The sequence below is a fragment of the Lotus japonicus genome, chromosome 2 (genome assembly GCF_012489685.1).
Source record: "Lotus japonicus ecotype B-129 chromosome 2, LjGifu_v1.2".
Lineage (NCBI taxonomy): Eukaryota > Viridiplantae > Streptophyta > Magnoliopsida > Fabales > Fabaceae > Lotus > Lotus japonicus.
Window position 1 is genome coordinate 14,723,100 of NC_080042.1, and position 11,596 is coordinate 14,734,695.

At 34.8% G+C, this 11,596-nt stretch overlaps 1 protein-coding gene across 1 annotated transcript; it reads right to left on the minus strand.

The window, feature by feature from the left end:
* Positions 1-3,604: 3,604 nt before the first annotated feature.
* On the minus strand, positions 3,605-9,346 carry LOC130737650 (uncharacterized). The gene is made up of 7 exons (XM_057589465.1): positions 9,084-9,346; positions 7,471-7,734; positions 7,281-7,342; positions 7,099-7,177; positions 6,879-7,017; positions 5,536-5,649; positions 3,605-4,229 (listed from the first exon to the last, which is right to left on the minus strand). Exons 2-7 carry the CDS (start codon positions 7,638-7,640, stop codon positions 4,038-4,040), a joined length of 756 nt encoding a protein of 251 aa, XP_057445448.1. The 5' UTR covers positions 7,641-7,734; positions 9,084-9,346; the 3' UTR covers positions 3,605-4,037.
* Positions 9,347-11,596: the final 2,250 nt, after the last annotated feature.

The window sequence follows — 11,596 nt, forward strand, 5'->3', positions numbered from 1 at the left end:
AGTGGTTCAATCAACTAAGTTCTTTTTTTTCTAATTTTTTTTTACCATTTATTCAAAAATTAAAATATTATTTGTATATTTCACTTTAGCATTTTGACTGATGAATTAAGAAATAAAATTATTTTCTATCTGATTTTATGATATATTTTTATTCTTAATTAAATAATTTTTTCTGGTACGTTATTTCTTCAAATTCAGAGTATAATTAATGGAAAAACTAATGTTGTCTTCAACTTTTAAAAATTATATACAAATACAAATAAAAATTTGGCTTAAATGAAACTTTGGTCCTACGTGAAGTATTAGTTTTAGCTTGAAGGGAGGAGTCACTAGTTGTTGTAAATATGAAGACTGAAGAGGTAGATTTTCTTTTTCTATGAGAAAAATAGTGGAAAATCTCAAGTGTGTTTGGAGACTTTAAGTAGCCCTAGTGGTTTGGATGAATAGGGTTGTCTAATCTTCTATTTTCATATCTTTTATTTGTCTAACTTGAATGAACTTGAATATGTTTGAAGGATCTTTTGTGAAACAAGTTTTTTAAAATATGCTAAATTTATCTGAAGTTCAATTGTTTGAAGAAAAAAAAAGGTGATATTGTTTAAAATTAAGTTATTTTGTCTGATGAACCGTTCCATCTGACAATGGAGTAAGGTCTCACCTTCCCACGCGGCAAATAAAGATGTAAGTCCCACCAAGATCTCTTACTATTCATTGATACATTCAAAGAAAATCGAACTAATATTTGAAAAGGGTTTTTAGAAAACTAAATTCAACTGATATTCTTTTGTTTTCTTTGTTTTTTCACTAATATGGTAACGGTTTTGTATTTCTAAGTAACTAATTTGACAATGTCTTAAGTTCTACTATCATGACACTTTAACACTTGAATGTATAATTTGGTGACAAAATCATTTGTAGAATCGATGGGGTGAAACCTTGGAAAAAACTCCTTTAAAGTGAACTTGTTTGTAAACTTACAAAGTAAGTGTATCTTCCCCATTATATTTTTTAACAAAAAATATATAACAAATAGAATGCCCCTCCAGACCATTGAATAAGACATTAATGGCATGTTGGGGTATTCGGACATGAGAATCCGGGAGGAATCTCTCTTGGCGACGATAGAGAATCATAGTGGTTAGAGGTGGTTGGTGTCCCTAAGATCATGACAGAGCTTCCCGTTGAGCATTCAAGTGTGAGTTGGAGTCTCACATTGGTTAGGAATGAGTAATGTGAAAACTTTATAAGAAATGTGACCTATAAACTAAAAACCTTAAGGTTTTGGGTAAAGACATGATGTCCAAATTTCTTTGTGATCTCGATGTTGGCCCATTAATGCATGGTCTTATGCTTTGAGCTCCCTCTACCTCCTCAACAAGTGGTACCAGACTCGATGGTTTGTTTAACCATGGTCACGACTCCTTGTATTGATAGTTTACCTAATAGTGTGGTCAGGAGGTGTGTCTCGTTGACATGGTGTAGCGAACACGCAAGTGTGGATAGCTTCCGCCAAGGGGGGTGCACAATAATGTGGTGGTGACTCACACTTGAGGGGAAGAATGCTAAGTATTCACGTATGAGTTGAAGTCTCACATTGGTTAAGAAGGGGTGAAGTGAACACTTTATAAGAGATGTGACTCATAAACTCAATGTCTTAATGTTTTGGGTAAACGTGTGGTGTCCAAATCTCTTGGTGGTCTTCAATGTTGGCCCATAGTGCATCGTCTCATGTTTTGAGCTCCCCCTGTCTCCCCAACACTTCCAGGTCCCACGACATTGAGGGCTACCTGCAAAAGACACCTTGATGCTCAAGTTAGTGTAAGTGTTGAGGGAGAATCCTTGAGATCACTTAGAACTCAAGTATAAATGCTAAAATGAATAGCATATTACGTAAATGAACGATATAACTTGTATTTATAGGCTCGGAGCTTATGACGGTTGTCTTTGCAAGTGCGAGGGAGGCCCTTTAAGCTCGGCTTTTGAGTAGGCAAATGGCCATGCCATCTGCCTTAGTTCGTTGTGTCTCGGTCTTCAAGTGGTCGAGCAGACACTAGCCAGGAATGATGCTTCTTCTCGAGTCATTCAGTCCGACCTATGGCGAATGCTCGAGCGCGTGCCTTTTGATCGGTTAGAGGATCTCCCTTATTTGAGTTGTCCACCAACTAGATTATATTGTTCACAAGGAGTTTGAACCTTCAACTCATAAAAAGTAAGAGCTAAAATTGAAACTTGCGGCCAATTATATCAACCCAAGTTGGTTCCCCATTAGATTTTGATAGGCTAAGATTACAATAAATTTTAAATGTAATCAATGATAGATATAATCTTGCTCTTCACTTTACAGACAAGCTCACTTTGAAAGAATCTTATTACGTGACACCCTATGTTCAATAGTTTGAATTGAATTTTATATTGGGTCCAATAATATTTCCATCAGACCCAAACTATTAGTAGATGATCCACCCTAGTCAGTGTCAGTTTCGTAGTGCAGGTTCTTAAGATGCTCCAAAAAGCTTTTAGTGGTCGCTATTGAGAAGTTGAGAACGAAATAAATCTATGAAACTGAGGGAACAACTAAAATGGATAAAAGCTTAAAAGCTGAAATAAATGGCAGATATGTAAAGGGCTGAAAGGTTGTAGACAAAGTAGAGTGCTAAAAGGTGAATGCGGGAAAATAAATGGCAGAAGAAAATGTGAAAAATTTGTATATTTTGACTTATTGTTTAGTTGTGTTCGCAAATAAGCCTCAAACGGCTTTTATGGAGGAAAATCACATCTGTTTACAACAATTATTTGTCTTTTATGAAGTCTACCACATTCTCTAAGCACTAACCACGTATACAAACATTTAAAATCATGACATCCTATCACACCCTTCAAAAACCGTCATATTAGCTAGCGAGTTTCCATTCCCAAGTTGATCGATTGGCTCCACTATCTCCATTTGACATGAAGCTCCTATATTTATGGCAATTGGCAAGTGGATCCATTTTGACTCTTTCTTCAAGTTTTGAACGAAATTATCACTTAAAAATTAATTAATTAATTATAGTAAAACTCTCAATATCTATGCAGAATATTTTTTCCTTAAAAGTAAGGGTTTTTTGTTATCAACAAAAACTGCATTATCTATCTTAGGTGCTTTATCTATAAACTTTACTCAAGCAACAAATTTAGGCTAACAACCTTCTACATTTCAAGGCCCAAATCAGCTAACAACTAACTGGCAGCTGATCCATCAGCAAACGACTGATTGATAGCCAATCCATCAGCTAACAACTGATTATTAGTCGATCCATCAACTAACAACCGGCCTGATCAGCACTTTGTAACTCAGCTAACTAAAATCAGCCGCCATATTTAGACAATCAAAATTACCTAATCAACAACCGAAGCAGTTGGCCGAATTTTCCCTATTTTTGGTTGCCAACACCTATACTTACTAAATTTGCTTTTACAAGAGCCATAAACAGTGAAGAGTTTTTCATCTGATGCAGTTACATTGCTGATTTGGAAATGAGCAAGTCTCCTTTAAAAACATCGTAGCATATAGTAACAATCTTCTTTAAGTGAATTCACACCTCAGACGAAAAACTCAGGCCTATAGAAACAATACCTCAACAACATCCGAGTTCGGATAGAAATTATAATGAATTGTGTTTCATAACATGTTCATTGATCAATAAGAGACTAGGTGCCAGTTTTTTGCTGAATCAATCCCTTTCTCCAATAAATTTAACTGATGAACATCCACCTACAACTAGAGAAGATAAAAATACTGGGGAATCTAATCTAGCTTCAACCTGTCTACAATATAAACATAATCCTAGAGGATGATGAGCCCGTTTGGATACAGACTTATTATTGGAGCTTATTTGAGCTTATCTACTAGGAAAAACACTGAATAAGCTTCAATAAATGTTCTTTGTCCAAACGGGTTCAATGTACTACTTATAATCTTAACCATTGCTGATCACAAGGTAAGGTCGACAAATTATATGTTGATGCTACTCTTAGCAGATTGCATACTTTCCATGCTATTCAAGAAGCTTGTTGCAGGTTCCTACACCAACAGCAGCAGCAAGATGCCATGCAGCATGAAGGTATGGAGTTCTGGGAAATAAATCATCTGCTACGAAAAGAAAACCTCCCAGTAATGTTGACATCTTATGCACTGTGTGAGCCATTCTCAAATCTGGATCTTTCAATGCCCTTTTAGCAAATGCTACCTGAATAAACATTTTTTCCTTATAATGAGGAAAGCATAATCATAAAATGTTTACTTGTAATTACTGAAACGACAAGATCATTCGTAGAGTCGGTGAAGGGTAACAAATCAGTCAAATATTAGGTGGGTTAGGTAAATAGTTTAATTAAGCACTTCTGTCAATACTCAATAAACAGTTATCCGTTATCACAAGCTTCTTATTCATGAGCTAATATGAGAAGGTTATCAAAATAAACTAGAAACAACTTATTGGTAGGTCATAAGCTTAACCAAATATCTATTTTATTGTTTATTTTATATGATAAGCTCAGTAAGCTCTTCTAATTTCAAAATGCACCTATAGCTTCGAATTAGTGAGATACATTATACATACACTTCAAGTGACAAGAGCCGCATCTGTGTGTAAATTGTAAAACACCAATTGGACAATCTAAAAGAATACACTGAAATAAATGTTTAAGAGAAAACATGTTTAGAAATATAATAGTACACATATTTAATTAATGAGGGATAATCTTAAAAATATGTTAAAACAAAAAATATTTGACAAAATAAAAAAAGTATGCATTTGATCAAACAGGCCATTCTTTATAATAAAGTCAATTAATTAAATCACTTTCGATCAGGAAAAGTGATAGAACCCAGAAATGAAAAGAATGTTTATTCAAAAGAGCCCTAAATCCCAAATTAGGGAATTAGAGAAAGATACAAAATCAGACTATGGGAGAGACTCAACACTCTCCCTAAACCCCAATTCCAAAATAATTCCCAAAAGATAAAAGTCCCTCTCTAACTGATTTATAGACTAACCCTCTAACCAACTCTCAACTAAGCGAAACTCCCTCACTAACTAACTAACCTATAGGATATGCGAGTACCTATCAATAAGTTCCTCACACTTTAGAGTACCTATTCAAGTGACTCAAACTTTCGAGCTTTTGTTAACCAAATTGGTTTAAAAGCCGTAATTATCATTAATTTATAATGGGCTCTTTCACTATCCCTTCACTGCTTGGCTTGACTGATCTTCGGATTATCCAACGACAAAACCAAATGATATGGTGATCACAAAACTCAAGCACCATAAAAGCCAGAACCATGAAGTATATCTAATCAATATTTGGATTAGATTATGGCCTCGGAATTAATGAATTTATTAAAGAAAATTCAGTTAAAGTCAGTTACACGGTTACACCTTGATATGTTAATTATTTGACTAAATCAGTATGCTTTACAGGATCAACACAATAATCTATTACAGAAATGAACACTAAATTATCATATATAAATAATTCAAAGCAACGTACCTCCAACATCCCAGTGTGAATAGCTGAAACCATGAATGGATTAACTGGAAGAAATACAGCAGATGCTGCCATCAGCAACTTTGGGTTTTCATTTCTGAGGGCCCTTGACAAACACTGCAGAATGATTTTATATTCAATGATGCTGATGCTGTCAAAGTAATTAATTCACGGTAGAACCTAGAGTAACATCAAGCTAGGAAATAAAGAAAGATACAACTTGATATAAAGAAAGATGCTGTAATGTACATGCACAAACTAGACTTGAACAGTGTTGGTCACCCCCCCCCCCCCCCTAAAACAGTTGTATTCAGAGGAAAATGTAGGTAGTCTAGAATACAATATAATCAATTACGAAAAAAAAAAAACAGAAATCACTTGCTGAGCAAACAATTATATGAAAATAATTCAGAAAGATTAAAGTTAGTAGCTAGAAGCCTAGAACCATTGAATTCACCAATTAGTCAATACTCGACTCAACATGTTATTTGAAATATGTAATGATAATTGGCACATTGGTTCTTGTCTATTCAGCTGTGAACAAAATTGTTAGATTCTTTGTGGTAAGCAATAATACCTTACTCTGGTGTAAACAAAAACTCTAAGCTTTGTTTTAGTTCATCTAAACCACGTAATAATTTAGAATTTTCCATATGCAAAGTGAAATGACATGTCTGAATACTCAAGTAAGGTGGCTTTATTATTTCCTAATTTCCTTTGTATATCTGAACAGCACAAGACAGAAAACAATATATTTTTAAGGTAAGGAGGAGACAAAAAAGGAAGCCAAAACCAAAAAGATGCTAATGAAAACACTGAAACCTGCTGGTCGAGAAAATAGAATAATGATAATCAGACCTCTCTTGTAAAGAAGCTTCAGAATTCAAAAAAATTCTTTCGGTGTTTCGGTGACTTAGTATTCTTATCAATATAAAAATAAATATAAAAACAGTAAACTTTGGAGTTTGGACACACCGACCATAGGTCTGCTAATAACACTTCCTCTCTAATAAAAGTTAGATATAAGGACTCAGTCACATGCCGGAACTGGAAGCATAACTTTTGCTTTAAATATAGCAAAACACAAACTTTTACAAAACTATAGGAATAGGACACTTCTACATTGATCCATGATTAAGTTATCACAGCATAAGTTAAGAGAAAACTCGTACCCTAATAGCTCACCTAACGAAAGCCTGATTGATTTACTGTAGAGACACACTTTCCAGTAGTTTGGTTTATATAACATTGATAAATGCTTTCTGTGTCCAATATATAGACGATGTATTCAGTTTTTTGTAAGTTATTAAATAGCCTATGATTCAATCTATGAATAAGTTACTTACAACAGTTGTTGTGGCTATCATTGCATAGTCAACCCATCTCAAGTATTTCCTCAATTTCCCTCTTGAAGAATGGTACATGCTTGAGGCCACTCCAACTCCAATTAATGAATTAGCATACAACTTAGAAGTGAGATTCTTCCTACATTACACAATCATTCATAAGACAACTATGGTATCTTTCTAGCCATAAGAGTTTAAGAATCTCAGAGCAAAATACTACCTGGGAGCATGCATTCCAAGAGCTATAAAAGGAATCGAAGTAAGCACATTTGCAACTGTTTCAGCAAGATGCTGATCTCCTGATAAGAGGATGCAGTAATATATCAATTATTAATGTGAAATTGGATTATTTGCATGAAAACAACAATGGCATCAAATGAAAAGAAAATTTCTTGATAGTACCATGACAACTTGTACTACAGTGGATGGGTCTCAAGCATGCAGGTCTTTGTTGCCATGCTCGTCTGGAGAACATGTATGTACTAGATTAGTATGCATGGCTGTGTAAAATTTCAATTCTCTTTACTATCCCAAAAATACTACAATCAATTAAAATTGTACTGCATTTTTTATGGATATATGTATCACTTACTGCATAAACAGCAGCTGATTTGCTTCAGAAGCTGACTTTCCACCTGTTGATGGATGTAAGTCTCCACTTTGATTAGTTTCAGTCAAAGTAAATGGTGAATGAGGTACCACATGGATCCCATGGACACCTTCAAGGGCTCTACTGTTACTAAGTGTATTCTCTTGATTCATCTTCTTGCTCACACAAGACGCAGATCAACTTGAATACCAGCAAGAAATTGCTGGCACCAGTTGGTTGGAGAGTGCTGCGTGCCAGCTGAAAATGCTGCAATAAAAATAGAATATCAGTTTAACTTCATAAAATCAGGAACTTGCAAGTTATTTTAGGTGTATTTGTAAGTTTTTAGGGGAGGAGAGGGCTAGAGAGGGGTTAGGAGGGCAAGCCCTTCCCTTGTTTGGGAGTCCAAAACCCCCCCAACTTGGGGGAACTAAAAAAATATAACTAAGAGTGTTTTGGAGGAGTCTTGGAGGATTTTTAGAATGCCCCAAAGCCTTCCCACCTCTTTAAAATCTCCCAAACAAGGGGCATAAGCCCCTCCCTTTCCTTCCCTCCCCTCCAAAACTCAACTCAAATGCACCCTTAACCTCGAACAACTTCTAATAAAGCATGAACAACTGCAAAAGAGGTGATCTATAAAAATTTATACATGAATTTAGCCCAGGTGACCTTCCCGCATTTGTTGTAATTAATTTTCATTCCATTGGCCCCTTAACAAACCAAGGGCAATTAGATGATTTACATGTCAAATAATTCTCCAAAGATCTAACTTAGGTTGATTTGCAACTTAAAAATATGTCAAGACTTATTTCATGGATAAATATACAATATACATAATCGTGAGACAAATATCCCTGGATTTATCTTCAAGAAGTTCTAATCTAGTTCTAACAAAAATGTGGTTTGTTAAGAAGTTTCACATTGGCCAAATATGTGTTTATAAATGGTAGAGCAACCCTCACTCCTAAGCGCTTTATGAGGTAGAGTTAGGTCTAGCCCGAATTTTAAGTTAGTATCATAGCCTCCCTCACATTAATCTGTTTACTGGAGTCCACCCATATATGGGCCACCAGGAGACATTCATTCCTACAAATTCTGCACTCTAGGAGTGAGGGGCTTGTTGAGAAGTCCCGCGTTGACTAGATATATGGCCAAATAAGTGTTTGTAAATGGTAGAGCGACCCCTCACTCCTGAGCTAGGCCAATGCTGAATTCTAAGTTGGTCTCTAATTCAGTGAATTTGATTTTATAGCCATAGCACAATACTTGAGCTTGTTCGCAGATCTTTGAGTTTGAGCTAAACCCCATATATTCCTTCAATCCTCTATAGGAAAACCAAAATATATCTCAACAACAAAGGCTACATATACTTTACCCAGCATTACCAAATCATCAGAATACTCAGTCAAATCAGTAAATGAAAGAACAAAAAACCCCAGATTGTCCAATTCCCATTTCACAATCCCAAATTATCAGAATTCAGAATAGTGAGTCTAATTCTTTTAATCAAACTCAACAGCCATAAAACCATGAAGTGAAAAAGAACATAAATAACAATAATAATAACAATAATTCAACATGAAGCTAATGTAGGTAAGGAAAAGAGAGAGAAGAACCTGAGGGAAAAATTAATTAATGCTGCTGTGAAGTAAAATGCAATATTCAGAAAGATATGGCTTTAAATATGTGGAAGGTGGTGGTTGATTTCAGTTGAAAAGAAGCGGCTTATTGAGTGGAAACAAAAAAGGGGAATAGAATAAGAGAGAGGAAGATGCTGGTTACTCAAGAATCTTCCTCTTTCCATCGACGCATATTCGCTAGCACCCTCACAATTCTAAAACTCTCACTTCTTTGCGTGTGACAACTGACAACAATTTCGACTTAGATGATCCAAATCATTAATATCTATTGGGCTTTTCTTTAGTTTCATTTGGGGTACGCTGTTATTCGTTGTCATCTTTGTCCTTATTTTGGACTCCAAGTCAAATTACTCATGTCATGTGACTTAGCTAGTATTTCCTAATTGTGCGGCCAAGGTTCTTGGTGAATTTTCTACACTCATTAAAGGTTAGCTCAAATCGTAAGAGTTAGATGACATAAAAGTTGGGTGAGATAGGGTGAACGGTCCAGAGTTTGAACCTTGATGAGAGACTTATTTACTAACATTTACATCTACTAGGATTATACCCGTGCGTTGCACGAAGGATACCGGGATTTCATTTTGAACATGATTATTTTGATACACACGACTTAATAGTTCATTTATTGGAAAAAAATAATAATGTTACGATGAGTGAAAATTAAGTTGAAATGGATTAGTAGTACAAGATTGTTAAATGGATCAAAGTTCTAAAATTGTTTCCTAATTTATCCGCATAAGATATTTATTCCAAATTGGCTTAATTATGTTTTTGGTTCCTCTAAAATTAGGGTCTTTTGGTTTAGGCCCCTCTAAATATTTTTCTTTGGTATACACCCCTAAATGCAAAATAATACTGAGCCCCTCCCGTCACCTTACGTCATTTAGAGGGGCCCAAACCAAAGAACAATAATTTTAAAGGGACCTAAGACACGATAACAATTGAGTTTTAGGTCCCTCCAAAATCACGATTCTTTGGTTTAGGTCTCTCTAAAATCATGATTCTTCGGTTTAGATGCCTCTAAAATATGTCACGTCAGCGTCCGTTAACGGCAGAGGCTTATCCCTCTATATTATTTTCAAAATTAGGGTGTATTCTAAAGAAAAATAATTTGATGGGCCAAAACCTAGAGGGAACAAAAACATATTTAAGCCTTCCAAATTTAAGTATCTCTAATCTATATTTTAATCAGCAATTGATTTGATCAATTTTAAAAACATGGTTTTTTTTTTGGTAAAGAATTTTAAAACACATGGTTCGTAACACACAAAAATTATCAAAATAAAATAATTTTTATAATATGATAAGATTTTATATGACATTCAATTGAAATTAGAAGCTATATTATATTAAAAAGTTTCATGTATACTCAAGTGTCCTCTCACGTGCCTGTGCTAAATTACTCATGGATATTAATAGGAAGATGAATAGTTTCACCACCCTCTTTATATATTCAAAGTATAGGCATTCGATGCTCCATAGTTTTTTCCAACCAAAATCAACCTATTTAAGTTTTACCGTTCTTCCTCTCAGACCACATAACATTTTCATTCTCTACATTTATTGGTAAACTTTTCATTTCTCAATCTCTGAAATTTTTCCACAGAACAAAAATTACGTGAAAATAATTGCAAATTGATGGGAAAAGAAAACAACATAGTCAATACTAAGTAAAAAGAATGCTAATTGCAAGAAATCTCAAATGGTTTCGCTGGATCCTGTTCGTGAGCAATCTCCACCAAAACCATTAGCGCCATCCACAACCAATTTGTCATTCATCCCATTGCACTTGCTTTTTTTTCAGTTGGGATCTAATCCAATAAGCCCATGATCCAATCACACAACCCAAGCAACAAATAAGATGCAAATTTCGAAAGCTTCTTACCTGCATTATTTCAAAGACACAACCCCTCCACTTAAGAGAATAAGATGGAGAAAGGGTGAGGTTTCCAAGCTGATGGAGCAGGAATGCCAAAGATAGAAATTTCAGTTGTAGTTGGGACATAGGTTGTACATAAGATATCATTTGAGACTCATCGTAGGATAGGAACAGATTGCAATAGCAGGTGTTGATGACCAAAGTGAAGGATTCCAATTATATTTAGTCTATACCACATCTAAATTAAATTGAAACTCCCAGGTGTGTTGATGTTCGGGAAGATCAGTGTTATCACGAGTTTAATATTCCACAAAAAAAATTGTGCACTTCCATCTTTGTTTACACACATTACTAAGAAAGTTTCACATTTTAAATTTTAAATAGTTAAATCATAGTCTTTTAATGAAGTGATAATAATAAAAAACCAAAATATAACATTTTATACCTTACTCTTATTAATAAAAAGAAAATTTCAAAACAGTCTCATCCAACCCTCTTTGATTCGTATCTTCTAGTTGATAACTCCACATAGTTAAAGTAAACACTAAAATGCCAGCCCTTGAGTGATAAAGATAATAATGAGGCTATGTCCTTCCATTGAATGCTTGAT

What these genes read in the sequence shown, in the direction of transcription:
- LOC130737650 (XM_057589465.1), bottom strand. Translation starts at nt 7,640, where the DNA reads ATGAATCAAGAGAATACACTTAGTAACAGTAGAGCCCTTGAAGGTGTC. An exon ending in CTGTAGTACAAGTTGTCATG is followed by an intron (nt 7,178 to 7,280) that starts GTACTATCAAGA and finishes TCCTCTTATCAG; the next exon opens with GAGATCAGCATCTTGCTGAA. An exon ending in TTCACACTGGGATGTTGGAG is followed by an intron (nt 4,230 to 5,535) that starts GTACGTTGCTTT and finishes ATGTTTATTCAG; the next exon opens with GTAGCATTTGCTAAAAGGGC.